The sequence below is a fragment of the Cyanistes caeruleus genome, chromosome Z (assembly GCF_971803275.1).
Source record: "Cyanistes caeruleus chromosome Z, bCyaCae1.hap1.1, whole genome shotgun sequence".
Lineage (NCBI taxonomy): Eukaryota > Metazoa > Chordata > Aves > Passeriformes > Paridae > Cyanistes > Cyanistes caeruleus.
The window spans coordinates 12,986,498-13,006,321 of record NC_141732.1 but is presented as its reverse complement, the minus strand read 5'-3'; the positions used below and the strand labels follow the sequence as shown (position 1 = coordinate 13,006,321).

At 43.5% G+C, this 19,824-nt stretch overlaps 1 protein-coding gene across 3 annotated transcripts in view; it reads left to right on the top strand.

Annotated features, from left to right (window-relative positions):
* Nucleotides 1-19,824, top strand: part of PLPPR1 (phospholipid phosphatase related 1) — a 163,664-nt gene that overhangs the window by 54,969 nt on the left and 88,871 nt on the right. For 2 of the 3 annotated variants that reach the window (XM_086868681.1, XM_023944330.2), the window contains exon 2: nt 15,890-15,997. In XM_086868681.1, coding sequence (XP_086724807.1) covers nt 15,935-15,997 — 63 coding nt within the window. In that variant the 5' untranslated portion in view covers nt 15,890-15,934. Of the gene's footprint in view, nt 1-12,787; nt 12,846-15,889; nt 15,998-19,824 lie in introns of all 3 variants that reach the window. The other variant, XM_086868682.1, reaches the window with a different exon arrangement.

The following is a 19,824-nucleotide window of genomic DNA, read 5'->3' as shown; positions in this document are numbered from 1 at the left end:
TGCAAAACCCTGATGGTTTTGGGAAGGTAAGGGTGGAGTGTTTTTCAGAGTCTATTATATTGATAGACTAAATCTTCAACCTTGTGGTTTTGCATCACAGGGAAAAGCTGTGGTGTGTTTTCCTCTTCTACCCTGCACCCCATAGGAATTTTTTCTGTAGCTTACCCAATTTTCCTCTCATCTGCACCATTAAATTCTTACCATGTGTATTCTTGAAGTTTTCTCTTGCTTTCTTCTTTCTCTCCAATGTCTCCCTCCTTTTTTTCACCAGTTAAGAGCCTGAGGTGGAGGCTGCTGGTTTTCTCCCATTGAAATTGTTGAGTTTCCTCAATGCCTGTTGGTGCTTTGCATTGGGAGTCACCAAGTGGAATGGAATTGGTTTCAGAAGGTGAAATTTGGTCACAAGCCCTTCATGACAGTATCCCAAATATCAGGAAGACCATTGGTTTCCAGCCAGAGTCTTGCAAGACTGTCAGGTGCAAATCAGAAATGGTGTTGATTATTTTTTTTGTGAGTTATGAAAAGGAGACACTGAATGTAGATCTCTTGTGCAATAGTTTACAGATGGTGATTCAGCATTAACAGAGTAGCTTTATCTCAAGCCCATGATTAATTAAGTCAATTAGTTGCAATTCTGGATCTCAACTTTGTTGCTTTTGGAATGACAGCCTGCTATATTTTCATTAAACTAATCATACAACTAATCTCTGTGATTCAGAATCCTTTATGTATATGAAGAGTTACTTTAATGCTGACCACATCTGCTATTTTATTGCTATAAATACCATTAAAGATAGATGGAATTTTAACCAATCATAAGTAAAAGAAGCAACCAATGCCTTTTGTATTTGTTCAGAAAAGATCACAAGGCAAATTAATTAGTCTAAATCAAGATGACATGTCACTAAAGGACATGAAATGATTCACATGAACACTTTTCAGTGTTAGAAGAGGAAAGAACCAACCTTTATGCTCTGACTCCAGTATTTATAGATTTTTGACAATAACCAGGGATTGGATAATTAAATTACCACCTTCCCAATCACACTGGGCATGCAAAACATCCATCAAAAGACGTTTCTTAGGAGGAATGTGATAAATAACTTACGTTTATAGAACTTTCATGGGAAAGTAACTAAAACTATGAAAACATTAATCAGAAGGCTTTAGTTTTCAGGGCAACAATTACGTACCTTCAGGTGAGATGGGTGGAGGCCAGAAATAGTATTTCCCACAGGTGTTTAATTTAGATTCACTTTAAAGTTTGAAAGGCTGAAATGAGAGGTAGAACAGTTAGCTTTCTTGACTTAAAGGAGAGTTAAGAGCAGGACAGTCTTGTAATTGCATAGATAAATTTGGTGGGTTTTGTTTCTTTTACAGAGACTGCTTGTTATTTTTTTAAAAGAATTCCCTTATGAAACTCACTGTCAGATTCCTTCTTCATTCATCATGTACCACTAATCCTTTTGCAAGAGAGGAGCATTATCAGCTATAGCAGGGTCCTGGGGTGACTTTATGATACTGGTGTTCCCAATAGCCTGCTTTAAGTTCTGCACCTTTAAGATCAGCTTTGGGAGCTAAGGAAGTTGAAACTGCTGGAGGCTGGTGGGAGTTTTTTCTCCTGACCAATAACTGGCCATTCCTGAGAACTGACAGTGGTTTTGACCATTGAAAAGTGAGATCAACCTGTGGACACCACCTTAATATGTAAGCCCGGGAATTTCTTGCTCTCTTTGGTTTCTGGCTTCTGAAGAGGTAACAAGGCTCCGGCTCAGCCTTCCCCCCTGCCCCACCTCCCCACCAGGCCGGACAAGGCCGCGGAGAGTGGCGGGGGAAAGTGGGGCTGGCTGGGCTCAGGCCGGTTCCTGGCTCCGTTGCAGATTCTGCTGCTGAATTGAAACCGGACACCATGAACATCTGCAGCTTGAGCAAGACTTTAACTCTTACTGCCTGGATGAGACTTGTAGATTAAGTAGATTAAGATTCCCAGAGAGAGGGGAAGAGAGAGAGTGTGTGATCAACAAGTAAAGAGATGCCATAAACTATCAAAGACAGTGAAGAAAGGAATTAAGTTTGAGAGGGGGAAGAGAAAATAAGGAGATGCTTTAATAAGCTGTAAATATTTTTCTGTTAAAGCTATGGAGATGGACAGTAGTGTTCTGAGAAAAACTCCTTTAATTCATGACAGAGTATATTGGGAGGAATGGAGTGTTTCAAAGTGTGGATTTTGAGCAAACGGTGAAGTAGTTGTGATACTGTGAGATGCTGGAATGGGCTGGGGAAGTAATAGTTGAAGATTTGTGGCCTTTAAGAGGCAAAGAGAAAACTTCTGTTTCCAGAGAGGTTCACAAAAACAGATGAAGAGAACTGTTGCCTTTGAATAACTCATCCTTAAAAATGACATCCCTAGACTCATGACCCATAGTGATATGAAATGGGAGGAGAGAACTGATGACAGAATATCCAGGCAGCTGGCATCAAGAAATAGAAAGCTCTGAAGAAGATAGTTTTCTTAGGAAAAACTCCATAGATTAGCAGAAGAAGACTTCTTTTTCTCTACAAAGACTGATGAAAGGATTCTAGCAAGAATTGGGACTGTTTTAACCACCAGGCTGTTTTTGGTTTTTTTTGTCTCTATGTTGTCATGTGAACAAGGGAATGGTTGGGTAGTGGGGGAAAAAAGGGGTTTCTGCAAGTTTTATTCTGGTTTCTTATTCTTGTAGTTTTTGTTAATAAACTTTTTTTGTTCCTTTTAAGTTTTAAGCCTGCTTTGCTCTTGTTCTAATCCATATCTCACAGCAAGAAATAAGTAAGTGATTTTTTTCTAGTGATTTTTTTAGTTACTACTTTAAAACCACAACAAGCAGGTAAAACAGTTTTTTCATATGATTTTTCTTATGTGACAAACCCACATTTAGGTGGGTTTCATTCAAACCAACACAAATGCAGTGAAAATTTTCAGAAGGAATTCAGTGTCTCACCAAATGGAGCAGACCAACCATGATGACACTTTCAGACCTGCTGGAGAAGGAGAGGTTCATGGGTTTGAGAGGGCTCAAAACAGGGCTTGTGGCCATTTTGTTTGGCTTTCTGGATATTAGCATGTATATACGTGCTATTCACACAGATATGTTTGGGTTCTATCTGACATCTATGAAATTCTGGCCAAATGGTCTAAATGAAAGTTCCATTGACAGAAGCTGTGGCATTGAGATTTCACTTTCCTCCCCACAGTGAGAAGCTGTTGTAAGGCCTCTGCTGTGCTGACATAACATTTGAACTCTTTTCAAGATATAAGCGGTGCAGAATCCTTATCAGTCTGCCTATCCATAGATTTTGTAATGTTGCTTATCACTCAGTCACGGGATATTTTCTACATGAAGCTGGTAGCAAGGGAAAACAGCCCTAACAGGATTCTTGATATCTGAGCCATCACTTTCTTCTGGGTGTCAAACTCTGCTCTGACATCAAGGATTCAGCAACACATTTTAAGAGAATGATTTTAGGAATCAAGATAGTTATTAATGTAGCTTTCCCAGGTGTGTTTTGTACTAAAAGTTATCATTTTAGATGTGCAATGAACTATATTACTTAAGTATCACTGTTGCCATAAAATGATTTTTATGTTGAGTGCTGAATGTGAAGATGTGACTTCTGCTAGCAGAAAAGGGTCAGAATTCTCATCAGAGAAAGTGTTTTCTGCCTTAAATGCTGCAAAATTGTTTTTCTGTAATGGTGAATATTGAGAGACCGCCAGCTTTTTCACCACTCTTCACAGAAGTAAAAGTGAACGCCATTTATTTCTATCTTTAGCACATTTATATAGGGTTTTACAGGGTCCGCGGGCTAAGCAAGTTACCGTTGGCTAATGCACATAGGTTTACACTTTTTCTCCTGTACACAAGGGTATTATTTTGCTTTGCTCTCTCTTCTGCAGGAAGGTCTCAAGGACTTTAGCCTTTAATATGATGACTTATTTCAAAAACTGGTTTGTGCAAACAGGCCTTTACTAATATATAAAATATAGCAACAGGTGAACATGTGTGGGTTTATTTTGTGTATTGTTTTTATTCCTATCCTTGCTGTCATTAATGATATTTAATTATTTTCTAGTCCAGGAGTCCGTGGAGACACCTGTGCACTTTTGCTGACAGGGCAATTTATTTGAATAGTGTAGCTATTGATATAGTTCTCCTGGCAGAAACCAGGAGAGTTTATATTAAATTGTATTCTGGAGTGAGATCTAGATTCAGTAAATTGAGTTCTACTTTACCAGTTCAGCTCATCTTTTCAGTGTTCTGGCAAAGTTGGACATTGTGCTGCTTCCACAGGAGTGCTGTTGGAGGCAGCCACCAGCTAAGACCTGAAACTTAGCACACGTTTGTTTATGAATAGCCACTGTTAACAGCTGAAGATCAAGTGTGACTTGGACTCAGACACTCACTCTTTGTCCAAACAGTTTCTCCAGTCTGATACCATGTTACTGGTGAAGTGGCCATGGTGTTGATGGCTCTCTGCCTCTCAGTTCAAAGTGAATGGGTAGAGGGTTCTTTGATGGTACAAGCAGATGTCTTCCCTCTTTCCCAAGCCCCACTGTGTGTAGGACACAATTCCTCATGGGCAACATGATCCAAATGATAACTTATTCATTTGTAGGTAAAAATTATTGTGTTGTGGGCCACTGAGATAGCAAACTGAGTGCCGGTTGTCTGGTACCTTCTAATTGTTGCAGCCATAATGCTATTTTCTTAGTTTTACTGTTTTCAGGCAGACAGTCTGTGCTGTGTTTGGATGCAAAGCAGACAAGCAGAACTTATGCCACAAAGCGATTTCTGCTTTTGTCACAGGGTTTGGCCTTTGGAGTGACTCATGCTACCACTGTGGTTTCAATTACTTTGATAACAGTAAAGAGGTCTGAACTTTTGAATATCTTTTGCATTGAAGTCTTACCTTTTCTTCCTTCAGCCCTTTTTGGTGCATTAGTTTGGTTTTTGTGGAAGAGCACTCTGGAGAAGACATTTTAACCCTCTATTGTCCTGATGCAACCTGTTCAGAATTACAGGCGTGCATGATTATGCAGAGGTTGCAGTAGGATAATGTGGTGCGTTTGGACGTGCCAGGTGAAGTTACAAAGAGAGAGTGTGAGGCTGTCACATCTCTGGGCATGTTTGATCAGCCTTTGTTTTGTAAGGTGGCAGTGTGCATTCTGCTGGTTCCAGCAGCAAGCAGTCAGAGAAACCTGTTGTTGGGGGTTAGGTGTCCTTTCTTTGTTGTTCTGGCTTGCCAGTGGAATTTTTACCCATTAGTTGCTAACTGTGGGTACTTAGTGGGTGCTTGACAAACGACAAAGAGTGGCCAGGTCTGGGGGGGGGAATGGGGCAGGAAAGGAGGGTGGGGACAGTTTTGGCGGACTTTCTTCGGCTTCAGGGGAAAGACATTCTTTTTCTGGGTCGCGGAGCTGCTGCGGTGGAGAGAAGGGAATTTTCGCCATCACCCAGACGGAGCTGCTGCTTCTTCTCCTTCTCCCCTCTTTGTTGGTGGCCTCGCACCCCCTGTCCTGCCGGGACGTGTGGCAGTGCCAGCCACCGCCGCGGAGCTGCTGATCCACCTCAGCCACCGGCCCAGGATCTCAGCTCATCCCTGCTGTTCCAGCCGGCTGTTCCTCGGAGCCCTGCAGGAGCACCGGGACTGACTGCCCGAGGGGGTTGTGAAAACAAAGCCTCTCCTCCATCCCATCTCAGCTGAGAAGGCTGTCCCGGGGTCCCTGGTTCTGTTTTCTTGTTATTGCTGTAGTTATTGTTTGTTTGTTTGCCTGGTTATACTAGTAAAGAACTGTTATTCCTATCCCCAGATCTCTGCCTAAAGGCCCCTTGATTTCAAAATTATAATAATTTGGAGGGAGAGGGTCTACATTCTCTCATCCCAAGGGAGGCTCCTGCTCTCCCTAGCAGACACCTGTCTTCTAGAACCAAGACAGATTTTGGCGCCCAACGTGGGGCACTGAGAGAAAAGGGCATAAAAGGAATAACAGTTCTTAAATAACCTAACTTTTGTGTGCTGGATTTAGAAACCTTGTTAGGTAGAACCATGTTGTTTAGCTTACCCAGGTTTGGGGGGCATGTGTTCACAGCTGTATTTCTCCCATTTGCTGCACCTTACTTAAATATGGGTCCTATAACTAAGGCTACTGTGGCTATTATCCAGCTTGTTTTGTGGGTTGATAAGGTGAGGAATTTATGGATGTTTAACGTCCTCTGGACGGCGGGCTCATGGATTCAGAGCTGTCACACACTAACTGGATGGTTTTTGGGTTACTTTAATAATGGTACCTACTGGGAGAAAAAGACAACTGGAGAAATTTTCTCCCAACCTTTCACCCAGTTCCTTGGGCCTACCCCACCAGTTTTCAAAGGATTAAAATCTTCTCTGGATGCTAATGACATCATACAATAGCTGGTGTTGCTGATAGGCCTGTTCTAGTTAGCCTTCAGAGACAAAGGGAAAGAGGCAGGGGATGCTGCCCCAGAGCCTGGCACAGCCCCAGAGACAGGGGGTGCTGCCCCAGAGCCTGGCACAGCCCCAGAGACAGGGGGTAATGTCCCAGAGCCTGGCACAGCCCCAGAGACAGGGGGTGCTGCACCAGAGCCTGGCACAGCCCCCGAGACAGGGAGTACTGCTCCAGAACCTGGCACAGCCCCAGAGACAGGGGGTGCTGCACCAGAGCCTGCCCCTGCCCCACAGCCCACCTCAGGAATGAACCATCCAGAGTGGGTGGGGGTTCTGGTCAAGGAGATACGTGAGATGCTAAAGGGATGCATTTCCTCAGCTGCTGGGAAACCCTCCCCCTGCCTTGAAGAGGGAGAGTCTGATGGTGCTGCAGTGGAACCCACAGATGTTACAACCGTCCAGGTTCCAGCTGAACCACAAGGGCAGTCACAGCCAGCAGCTGTTGCTCCTGTGGAAACGAGGAAGTCTAAGATGAAATCACAGCACCCTGTTGATAAGGATAAGAAATGAGGGAAGAGATGAGGAAGAGCAGTTCCCATATGGCACCCGTGCGGGTCACAAGCCCAAAACTCCAAGCCCCACGTCCCCCAGCTAGAGAGAGAGGGTACACCTCACAAGCTGAGCTGTGGTTCTTTCTACGTGACCATGGGGAAGACATGGGAAAGTGGGATAGGAAACCCACTTCTGCCCTGGCAGCACGAGTGCGTCAACTCAGGCAGGGAACCAGTAACCAGAAAGGTTCCACTAAAGTGAAGGTAGCCTCAACCTCCCGTGACCAAACTGCCAGATATTACAGAAAAGAGGATGATCCCCTTGAAGGAACCTCTAGCATGTATGCCCAGGGAGGAGAGGATGACCAGTGCTAGAGGGGCCCTGCCTCTAGCCAGGAAGAGGCACGGGAAAACCGGGTCTTTTGGACGGTGTGGATCCGATGGCCTGGCACATCAGAGCCACAAAAATACGAAGCTTTAGTTGATACTGGTGCACAGTGTACCCTAATGCCACCAGGACATGTGAGAGCAGAACCTGTTTCCATTGCTGGGGTGACAGGGGGATCGCAGCAATTGACTCTGTTGGAAGCCAAGGTGAGCCTGACTGGGAAGGAGTGGCAGAAACTTCCCATTGTGACTGGCCCAGAGGCCCCATGTATTCTGGGCATGGACTTCCTTCAAAATGGCTATTACAAAGACCCAAAGGGACTCAGATGGGCTTTTGGAATAGCTGCTGTGAGGCAGAGGACATTAAGCAATTGAACACCTTGCCTGGACTATCAGAGAACCAATCTGCAGTAGGACTCCTGAAGGTGGAAGAACAGCAAGTACCAATTGCCACCTCGACAGTGCACCGCCGACAGTATAGGACAAATCAAGATGCTGTGATCCCCATCCACAAGATGATCCGAGAACTAGAGAGTCAAGGGGTGGTCAGCAAAACCAACTCACCCTTCAACAGCCCCATCTGGCCTGTGTGCAAGTCTGACATAGAATGGAGATTGACTGTGGACTATCGTGCATTAAATGAAGTGACTCCACTGCTGATCACTGCCATGCCAGACATGCTGGAGCTCCAGTATGAGCTGGAGTCCAAGGCATAGAAGTGGTACGCCACTATTGACATTGCTAATGCATTTTTCTCCATTCCCCTGGCAGCAGAATGCAGGCCTCAGTTTGCCTTCACGTGGAGGGGAGTGCAGTACACCTGGAACCGACTGCCCCAGGGGTGGAAGCACAGCCCCACCATCTGCCATGGACTGATCCAGGCTGCCCTGGAAAAGAGTGAGGCTCCAGAACATCTGCAGTACATTGATGACATCATTGTGTGGGGGAACACGGCAATAGAAGTATTTGAGAAAGGAGAAAAGATCATCCAGAGTCTGCTAGAAGCTGGCTTTGCCATCAAGAACAAAGTCAAAGGACCTGCTTGAGAGACCCAGTTCCTGGGAGTAAAGTGGCAAGATAGACGGTGTCAGATTCCCACTGAGGTCATCAATAAGATCACTGCAATGTCTCCACCCAGCAGCAAGAAGGAAACGCAAGCTTTCCTAGGTGCCATGGGTTTTTGGAGGATGCACATTCCTGAATACAGCCAGATCGTGAGCCCTCTCTACATGGTTACCCGAAAAAAGAATGATTTCCACTGGGGCCCTGAACAGCAGCATGCCTCTGCTCAGATCAAACAGGAGATTGCTCATGCAGTAGCCCTTGGCCCAGTCAGAACAGGACCAGATGTGAAGAACGTGCTCTACTCTGCAGCTGGAAACAATGGCTTGTCCTGAAGCCTTTGGCAGAAAGTGCCTGGGGAGACTCGAGGCCGACCACTGGGATTCTGGAGCCGAAGCTACAGTGGGTCCGAAGCCAACTACACTCCCACAGAGAAGGAAATTTTAGCCGCCTATGAAGGAGATCAAGCCGCCTCAGAAGTGATTGGCACAGAAGCACAACTCCTCCTGGCACCCTGACTACCAGTGCTGGGGTGGATGTTTAAAGAAAAGGTTCCTGCTACCCACCACGCCACCGACGCTACATGGAGCAAGTGAATCACCCTCATCACACAGCGCGCCCGTATTGGAAACCCAAATCGCCCTGAGATTTTGGAGATAATTACAAACTGGCCAGAAGGTGAAAACTTTGGTCTCACTGATGAAGAGGAGCAAGAACAAGTGACACGGGCTGAAAAAGCTCCACCGTACAACCAACTGCCAGCAAAAGAAACACACTATGCTCTGTTCACTGATGGTTCCTGTCGCATCGTAGGGATGAACCGGAAGTGGAAAGCAGCCGTATGGAGCCCCACACGACAGGTCACAGAGGCCGCTGTAGGAGAAGGTGGATCAAGCCAACTTGCTGAACTCAAAGCTGTTCAACTGGCTCTGGACCTTGCTGAAAGAGAGAAGTGGCCAAAGCTCTACCTCTACACGGATTCATGGATGGTAGCCAATGCTCTGTGGGGATGGCTGGAAAGGTGGAAAAGGGCCAATTGGCAGCGTAGGGGAAAACCAATCTGGGCTGCTGATGAGTGGAAAGACATCGCCACCAGGGTAGAGAAACTGTCTGTGAGGGTCCATCATGTAGATGCCCATGTCCCCAAGAGCAGGGCTAATGAAGAGCACCGAAACAATGAGCAGGTAGATCAGGCTGCAAAGATAGAGGTGCCAAAGATAGAATTAGATTGGCAACACAAGGGAGAGTTGTTCCTAGCTCGATGGGCCCATGATGCCTCAGGTCATCAGGGTAGAGATGCCACCTATAAGTAAACACGAGACCGAGAGGTAAACCTAACCATGGACAGTATTTCCCAGGTTATCTATGACTGTGAGACATGTGCCACCATCAAGCAGGCCAAGCGGTTGAAGCCGCTATGGTACTGTGGGCGTTGGTCCAAATATAGGTATGGGGAAGCCTGGCAGATTGACTGCATCACACTGCCCCAAACCCGCCAAGGCAAGCGCTACGTGCTCACAATGGTAGAAGCCACCATGGGATGGTTGGAAACCTACCCTGTGCCTCATGCCACTGCCCAGAACACCATCCTGGGACTCGAAAAGCAGGTCCTTTGGAGGCATGGTACCCCTGAGAGGATTGAGTCAGACAATGGGACTCATTTCAAGAACAGCCTTATAAACACCTGGGCTAGGGAACATGGCATTGAGTGGGTGTACCATATCCCTTATCATGCACCAGCTGCTGGAAAAGTTGAACGGTGCAATGGCTTGCTTAAAACCAGCTTGAAGGCACTGAGTGGGGGAACTTTCAAGAACTGGGAGATGAACTTAGCAAAAGCCACATGGTTGGTGAACACCCGAGGTTCCACTAACCGAGCAGGCCCTGCCCAATCTGAGCCCTTTAGAACGACAGATAGAGATAAAGTTCCAGTGGTACATATGAGATGTATGCTGGGAAAAACTGTTTGGGTTAATTCTGCCTCCAGCAAAGACAGTCCAATCCGTGGGGTTGTCTTTGCTCAAGGACCAGGTTGCACTTGGTGGGTGATGCAAAAAAATGGAGAGACCCGGTGCATACCCCAAGGGGACCTGGTTTTAGGGTGAACTACCCATGACACTGTGCTTGTATCTGTATCTACATGTACATATGTATATAGTTAAATTAGTATGTGTTCATGTATAATTTAAAGGTTTAATATTTGATATAACATTTGGTATGGGAAAAAATTCAGGGTGGATAGTGTTGAGGGGTAGGTGTCCTTTTTTTTGTTCTGGCTTGCCAGTGGAATTTTTACCCATTAGTTGTGGGGACAACGTAACTGTGGGTACTTGGTGGGTGCTTGACAAAAGACAAAGAGTGGCCGGGCCCAGCGGGGGAAGGGGGCAGGAAAGGAGGGTGGGGACAGTTTTGGCGGACTTTCTTCGGCTTCGGGGGAATGACATTCGTTTTCTGGGTCACGGAGCTGCTGCGGGAGAGAGAAGGGAATTTCGCCATCACCCAGACGGAGCTGCTGCTTCTTCTCCTTCTCCCCTCTTCATTGCTGGCCTCACACCCCCTGTCCTGCCGGGACGTGTGGCAGTGCCAGCCACCACCACGGAGCTGCTGATACACCTCAGCCACCGGCCCAGGATCTCAGCTCATCCCTGCTGTTCCAGCCGGCTGTTCCTCAGAGCCCTGCAGGAGCACCGGGACTGACTGCCCGAGGGGGTTTGTGAAACAAAGCCTCTCCTCCATCCCGTCTCAGCTGAGAAAGCTGTCACGGGGTCCCTGGTTCTGTGTTCTTGTTATTGCTGTAATTATTGTTTGTTTGTTTGCCTGGTTATACTAGTAAAGAACTGTTATTCCTATCCCCAGATCTCTGCCTGAGAGCCCCTTGATTTCAAATTTATAATAATTCGGAGGGAGGGGGTTTACATTCTTTCATCCCAAGGGAGGCTCCTGCCCTCCCTAGCAGAAACCTGTCTTCTAGAACCAAGACACCTGTATTCCTAAAATATACGATGAAAACTGTGGTTCTTGTGCAGGAATTAGCAAGCACACTTGAAGTGCAGAGACTGTGTTGTCAAGTGGACAGAGCACTTGACAGGAGTCTGAGAAGAATGTCTTTCTTCAGCCTATACACTGAGTCATTGGGTGATGTTTGGCAAATTCCTTCAACTCATTCCCTCCACAGGAAATAGAAGATTCTGCTTTACAGTGAGATCTGTAAGAGATAGTATAATATATAGTAATTATAAAGATACAGTTCTTTGCCAAAGCTTGGATAATCATTGTTAGCAGCAGCATTAATTTAAATTTGTTTCCTTAAGTGAATGGGGGTTTCACATATGCAATTTGTTTTTCAGTAGGGCAAACTGATCATTGATGGAATGGTGCAGAGGTTTTGGTGGTATTTTTTCACTTGTAAACAGAATTCTTATTTTAATGAGAGTGAAGATCTTTATAATTTGAAGCCAGTTGCCAACAGAGGTTTGCAAATTCCTAACATATGGTTCAAGTAATTTAGGAATGAAGGAAATGCTGATGTTTCAAGTATCTTTTACATTGTTATAGAAATAGTTGGTGTTCCTACTAATATGATATTTACACCTTGTTTTGGAAGAGTGTTGGCTGCTGCTGAAAAGATGATGAAACTAAGAGACAGAAATCCATTTCTGTTTTTGTATTTGCATCACATCCTGGTACCCTCCTCACCTCTTGTTAGAGAAGATTTGGGATTATGCTGTGAGGTGATATCCCACATGTGCCAGTGGCTTCGCTACTGCTGTGGTTTATGCAGCAGCTCCTGGATTTCAGGCTGGTGGTCTCTCAGCTACTGCAAAACAAATATGCATTGATTCTGAGTAACTGAACCTATAGTTGAAAACTATGATGAACTGGGCCTGTTAGCATATCTGAATTTTTGATGTGTTTTCCACAGATGACCAGATATCCACTGTGGCAATATGTAAAATACATTGTTCATCTCTTCCTACCTCTGCCAGACATGGCTTAAAAAACATAGGTTTGACCACTGTCTCCAGAGGAATAGATCATAAATTAACTGGTTTGATGACTGATCACATAGAAGAACAGTTGAATGTGTTGTGTCTGCTGCAGGAGCTCAAAGGCCCAGCGAATGCCAGTTTGTCCTAGATAAGTCGTTCTCGCTGGTTGCCACATGCTCACATAAAAGGGTTTAGAACATACCTGAATGGAGCATTATAAAAGCCATTCTCTTGGATGTATCCCTTTGGCAAGAAAATCTCTTCAGCTTGAATTCTCTTTTTCTTTGCTGTCCTTTTCATTAAGTTTTCGATTCACTAACTTACATTCTCTGTCTCCACTTGTTCTCCCAGGAGATGCCAGACAATAACCTCCTATTCTGTACATATGGGGCTTTCTGAAAAGGCACAGGTGAGGTAAATTGAGGAAGATGAAAACTAATTTTAATTAATTCTCAAATGCTGCATTATACAATTATATATATTAAGTGTGGAAGCATCTCATAATACCAGATTCCAGATTATTAATATTCCCTCTACACTGGTCCCTAATTATTTACAATAGGTTTGACCAGTTCTACTCTAGTGCTGTGATAACATACCCAGCCTGAAAATGTCACAGCTACTGGGATCTAAAAAGACAGTTACAATTTTGCTCACATGAGTTCCTTAGCAATTCAGTCAAGTTGATAAAAACAGAAATAACAAATGAAGAAAGCTGATGCTGATATTATAGCTTTTATTTGCCATTGCTTTGGTCAGAGGCTTTGCACTATGAAAATTTGTTCAATGTGAATAGATCTTTATGGATTAGAGAACAAGACTTTTACTAAAACTTCTTTTACATCTTATGATTCTTTGAGAAAAACTGGGTTATCTCTGGTTGCTGTGCAGGCTGAAGTGTCTGGGGTTTGCTGTAATATGTGTTTTGCTGTCAGTATCCCTAGAGAACTCATTGCCAGCTGAAGAAAGACAAAAGATGGTGCTCCCAAGACTACACCTTTGCCTTTACTCTTTCATCAAGTAACCTGATAAAAAGGCCAGCTGTGACAAAAGCACTGGCTAGCTGAGAGTTTTCCCACACTCTGGAAATTAGCTGATCACACAACCATTTGGTCTCTTACTACTTAAGCATGACACAAATGTGTCATCACATAGGAGAGAATATGGCATGTAAAATGCTTTCCCATAGGCAAGTGCAGTTTTTTGAACCAGTGGTGCACAACAGGCTTAAAGGAACAGGCATAGTGATAAACATCTGCAACATCAGGGGTCCCCTAGTGTTAAATCAGGCAGTTTTATATGACTCTGAACCCCCAGTTTCTTCGCTAGTTTATTCAGTTGCCTTCAAACATCTGTTGTGAAAAGTTTTTAAATTCTTGGATTGCCTTGCAATCCTCTGGTTACGAACACATCAGTTGGAACCGAAGGTGTAGCTTGGGATTACAGTATGTAGTGGCATGGAAAATCTTAGTTATTTCTAACCTTAGTCTGGTAGAGGATTCATGAAGGTCCTGAGGTATTAACGTCTTTTTGCCATTTTGAAAACTGGATTTTCAAAGTTACTGACAGTGTATCTCCAGGGTACAGAAAAGTTTCATTGAATAGTGCTACAGAGCACTGTAGAGCTACAGAGCAGATGCTCTGACTGTTGAACGTGCTATTCCACCAGGTTCCATGTGTTTGCCAAGTTACAAAGCCACATAGCACAAGAGCTAGGGGTATTAAAAGTGCTGTTAAAAAATGAATCACTGAATTGTTTTACCATGGTCCAAATGGGGTTGGATTACCTTGTCTTTTAAGCAAAGACACTAATCTCTGAGATAAACCCCTTTAATCCAATAAGTAAAGTCTGTTTGGAAAATAAGGTGTTTTGAGAATATTTGTATTTTAGTATGGGATACTGTGTAAGATGAGGGTGTCTGAGGCACATCACAGGTGATATTCTTGACTATTTAGTTTTTTCTGAAATTGTAATTCTCAATGGTTAGCAGTTCAGAAGCTACTCTTGACACAGAATGTAGCCTCACTGGAGTCACCAGTCACACATAGCTCTGCTGTGCCTAAATCCATTACATACATTGTGTATTTTATAATTCTGGGTAAAACTGTGAAGAACTGAGATATGGAATACATTAAGTAGTTCATAGATGGTGAGACAAGAGCCTGCAACATGGTGCAGGTAGCAAGCACTGGCAGCTGGTCCAGCTCCTCCATCATAACCTCAGATGCACTCTCCTGTCGATCATGGTATTTTTCCCAGTAACCCTGATGAGTACTGGTGAGAAAGCACTGACCCCTCTGTGAACCTCACAGGCTCCATATGCCAAGGCCTGAATTGCCACTCAGATGCCAGTGAGGTTAAAGAGTCACAGGAAGATGCTGTGCAAAGCACAGCAAAATACATCAGCTTTCACCTCCTTCCTCATCCCTGGCCCTGACACATGAAGGTGCTTGTCAACAGGGCAGAGTTTCTTTGCGAGTGTTGGAAGTAAGGCTAGACCCACCTTAATCTGTGCTCTTGCTTGATATGCTTAGGTTAAAATTGATAGCAGAGGATTTTTTCTCCTGTGTTTCATGCTTTGTGAAATCCTGCACCTGACAGCTCTGGGCTATACACTCTTTCCAGCTCAGCCTTCCCTCCTACTCTGTATCTTCTTGTAAAGGCATTTAAACAAGACTTAGCTTCTTGATGTGCTGCCTCATGCATGCAGAATAACACACTGCACTGTCAGTAAAATTTCTTTGTGTTAGTCTTCTTTTCTCTGCTTTTTCTACTTTTCATGCAAAAGGAGTGTCTTAGCAGTGTTGTAAGGTTATGTTAATTAGAATAGCCAGTAGCCCAAAGTAATGCTAAGTGGGTAGAGTTTGATTTGTTAATGTATGAATTTGTATCAGGACAGAAAGGGTCTGCAGAGAGGGCCAACGTCTTCATTGTGCTTTTGTTGCATTTGCTTGTTACCGGTTGTGAGTTTTTGTGCACAACACATGCTGGCCGTGTTGAGCAGATTTATACCAATAAACATTATGATCATATATACAGTCAGTATACTTACTGTAAGCATGTCTCTTAAAGTGCAAGTTTACAAATCAATTATCAAAATCTCCTGGCTTAAAACAAACAGGTCAGTGTGTAGGCAGGTCAGTAGGCTGAAAATGTGGTTTTACAATTCTGAGGAAGAATCTTTGGCTTGGGAGTGGATTGTATTTAAGAAAAACTATTGTATTCCTTATCACCCTTCAATCTGTATGATGTACCTTGTTACCTAAGTCTGTCTCTTCTTTTGTGTTGCAAAGGGAGAGCTTTCTCAAGGTATTTTGTACACAGTTAGACTTTGATGTTCTTTGTAGTCTGTGTCCTTTGTCTATTAGGTCAGTACTCTGTGTTGTGAACCTCATTTTGGAGTTCACAAAAACATGAAACATACTGAAATACCTCTGTCTTTTCTTTTTCAGGATAGAAAGTTTTGAACAGTGCCTCCCCAAGAAGTGTGATGAGAAATGGCTTTAGGAAACAATACCCAGAGAAGTTATTCCATCATCCCCTGCTTCATCTTTGTTGAGGTGAGTGAAGCATTCAGCTGCCAAGCCTACATGGAGGCAGCTCTTCCCTGCAGGAATTCAGGAATCTGATAGCCATTTTATTTCTAGCAAAGGATGCTGTCTTAGTTGATGACACAGATATCCATCTTCATACTTAGTGCCATCAGATCCTCCTGAAAAAAATCCTGCATGATTTATCCAGATTTCAGGTACAAGCATGCAAGAACCAAGTAGAGACACTTTGTATCCAAGACTTCTCTGAAAGAAATTGGCCAGGAGACAAGACTCCCGTTTGATGCCTTTATTAGGATTCAGCTCTTGGGGTGGGGGGCTCGAGGAGTTGCTTGCACCACGGCCATTCCCACACTGGCAGCTCCAAGGAGGGGGCACAATTCAGCTTTGCAGCACACTCTGCAGAGCTGGGGCTCCTGTCCTCATGAGAGTAGCCAGGAGGCCTCTTGTTCTGGCTCATTGTCTAGGGGGGTCAGACCTTTCCAGTGCTCTTTAGGTCATGGTGATGCAGGAAGATGGTCTTTCATCATAGCTTGCTAGAATATTTGTTTCTTTGTCTTTTTATTCCTCTGTTAGCTCTTTGTTTTGGTGTCTTGCATGCCTTAGTTTGCACATTATTCAGCTGCACAGCTTCCTGGGAGTTGCTTTGCTCTAGTGTGGCACAGCTTCCATGGGAGTTGCCTTGTTCTATGGCACACCTTTCTAATGGGTTTCTTTTGTTAGTGTGACCCAGCCCCATGGGAGCAGCTTTGTTGCATAGTAGCAAGGAAGTAAGGGAAAGGGATAGAAGAATGTCTCATTAGTACTCTTAAAATACTTTCAAAAACTGGTAAGTAATTAACATTGCTATTAACCATCGGAGCAAAAAAGGGGTCCAACAAATATGGTTTACTAACGGGATAAGAACATTAACTGTACATAACTAAACACAGTATTTTAACCAGGGTGGATTTCTTGAGAGATTTTATTCATTACATACTCTGTCTGGTTTTTTGGCTAGTCATGTGGTACTTGGATGAGAATGGGCAGTAGCTGCAGGTGTAGGTCAGCAGCAGGTAATTGCTCATCTTCCCAACCTTTCCTCAGACCGCTTTCCACCTTGGTGCTGCACAGGGACTAAAACTCATTCAAGAAAATTTCTGATCTCACGGTCTGATGGTTCATGGGCTTGAGAAACAACACTCAGCTCTGATTTCAGTTTAGGTAGAACATAAAATGTAGATGTAGATGAGGCATGCCTGACCTTTAAGTGTGATGAAGAAGCTTGGCTAGCACAAGGGCTGAGACTTGTCTAGCAGTGAATCTACAGTTCATGCTCCATGTCTTTGTTAAAGGCAGTTAGTGTGGTGGGCTTTTATTATTGTTTATTTTATTATTTTAATCCATACAGATGTCAGTTTGTGGTTCTTCTTTTGCTTAGCCTAATACTAATGGCAAACATTCATTATTCAAATCCATGATTGTTCAGCTGGTGCTTATAAGGCTGGGACAGTTTTCCTGGCAAGGGAAGCAACTCTGTATTTCCAGGGAGGATAAAAGATGGTAATATGGTATGGTATGGTTTTACCATATTTAGATGGTCTGAAAATAACCACCTTCAGAGCCACTTATCTGATGTAGCTTGGATGGAATGCTCACTCTTTGGCCCAAGTTTTTTTAGGCAACTTGAGCTCTTCCATGAGAGAAGTGCTAGGAACTGTCAAAGGATTGATTGTTGTTCTGATGGAGACAATGGGTCACTACTTTCTTCTAACAGCTAGAGAAAGAAAGGGAAAAAATGAATGAAAAGCAGAAATGAGGTCAGAAAAATAAAAACAATCAGGAATGAGATGTCTCAAATTTATTTCTTAAACAGTCAGCTCTGAAGACTCTTAGTCCTCTGAAGAAATTAATGATGGGCCTGGTTGGCAATGTATGACTGTAATAAAAATTGTTTCTCCTGTAGACAAGACTGACATGAGGATTTTTTGCTCCATAAATGTACATTCCTTGTCCTTTCATATAGTTGATTTGCTGATTAAAACACAACATTAAATTAAAAATCAGTCAAAATCAGAAAGGTAGTATCTGAAAAGACGTTCTCTCTGCTACATTTGATAAAAATGTTCTTTCCCTCTTTGTCCACAGCATAGATTTTTAATGTATAACTACTAGGAATACAAATTCAGACTTGTGTCAAGCATTGCAGCACTAAACAACAGGAAATCTAATTTTCTGCTGCGAGTGCAGAGATGATTGATTGTAGCCATTCTGTTTGAAAAGTCCTTGTAAATCTTAAGGCACACTGGACGTGTTGTTCTTTTCCCACTGCTGTGCTTTTGAGACAAAAGTAAGTGCATATTTTTTATTTTTTATTTTTTTCAGAGAAGCTGCCCCAGACACAAAGCTCTGTGACAGATTACCTGGATTAGGACTGATTCTATTTTTTTTGCTTTGAAGCAACCATGAGAATTGATTAACAGTGTGACACCTTGCTGCTGCTGTGAAAAGGACAGCAGAAAACAATGTTCCCTACTTTCCTGACAACATTTTTTTCTGTTGGAAAACAATCTATCAGCAGTCATGCTAGCTGATCATGAGAGGAAAAAAGATAGTCAGTAAAAATTATCATAGGCCTGTTCCCCAGAGTGTGCTACCTCCCCTACTGGATTCCTACTGGAATCTTGTCTGCTGATGAAAAGTTTTGAGATACTTGCTCTTAAGGAAATAATGCTGAGCCTTGATTGTCATGTCAGATGCCCTGCCAGTAGGTATTTGCTGCTGCCTACTCTGTAGTGTGCCTTCATGAAATTGTGGTGGCAGAGGTAGAAATAAGGTTCCACAAGGAGTTTGGATACTTTAAATACCACCATGCTTCAGTCTGTACAAATATGACACAGTTTCAATTGTTATTCTAATTTCGGGGTTTTTTCCCATTTCATTTTCCTCCCACTGAACTAACTTGTAACAGTTAGTGATTATGAAACCTGTCCTGAAGATGAATGGCTCATTATAAAAACTTAAACCCTGTTTAACCCTGTGCCTGACTCTACAAATTCCTTTTTATGTTCAAAGTATGAAAGTTTTAATAATAAAGAGATAACATGTGATGTCTAATCTGAAATGACCAAAATGTTTAATCACATTTTCATCCCCTAATTGGAAATACAGTGTCACATTATGAGTGGATTTAAAGGCTAAATAAGGAATAATTAAACTTAAAACATTAAATAGGTGTTGGGAAATCATTAATTTTGGTCCACTTATCAAATCCAAGTCCCTCTCCCAAATAATGTAGGTAGCTTTCTGGGTGACTCTCTATTTCATTATGAGAGGCTTCATTGCAGTCATTTGTCACTAAGTGTCTGAAGATCTGGTGCAGCAAATTTTGTTAAACATATAAACAATTAACTAGGATGTGCAGGAGACTAAGATTCTCCTTTTCCCTGCCCTCCTTTGCAGACAGCATCCTGAAAGGAGCCTTCCGGAGGCTGTCTCCCAACCTTGGTTTGCATTAGGCAGGTGATAATAGCAGTGCAAAGATGCCCCACTCCCTAGCTTCCAGAGTCCTTTGGGGTCAGAGATGGACCCAGAGAATGCAGCAAAGGCTGTAGAGCGGCTTTTGATATGCTCTGGATCTAACCCAACAAATGCCAATAGTGCACAGCAGCCTGTGTGAGGATTTGTTGAAGGCCAGAACTAATCACTAAAGCGGTCTATGGATGGCAGGCAAACATGAGAGAAAGTAGGAAAAGCAGCATCTGGGATTACAGGAGGAAAATTCTCATGTTCTTCCTTTTTCACTTATGGTGGCCTTTCTTTGTCTAAACTCTTTGTGGGGCATCTCCTCCCTCCTA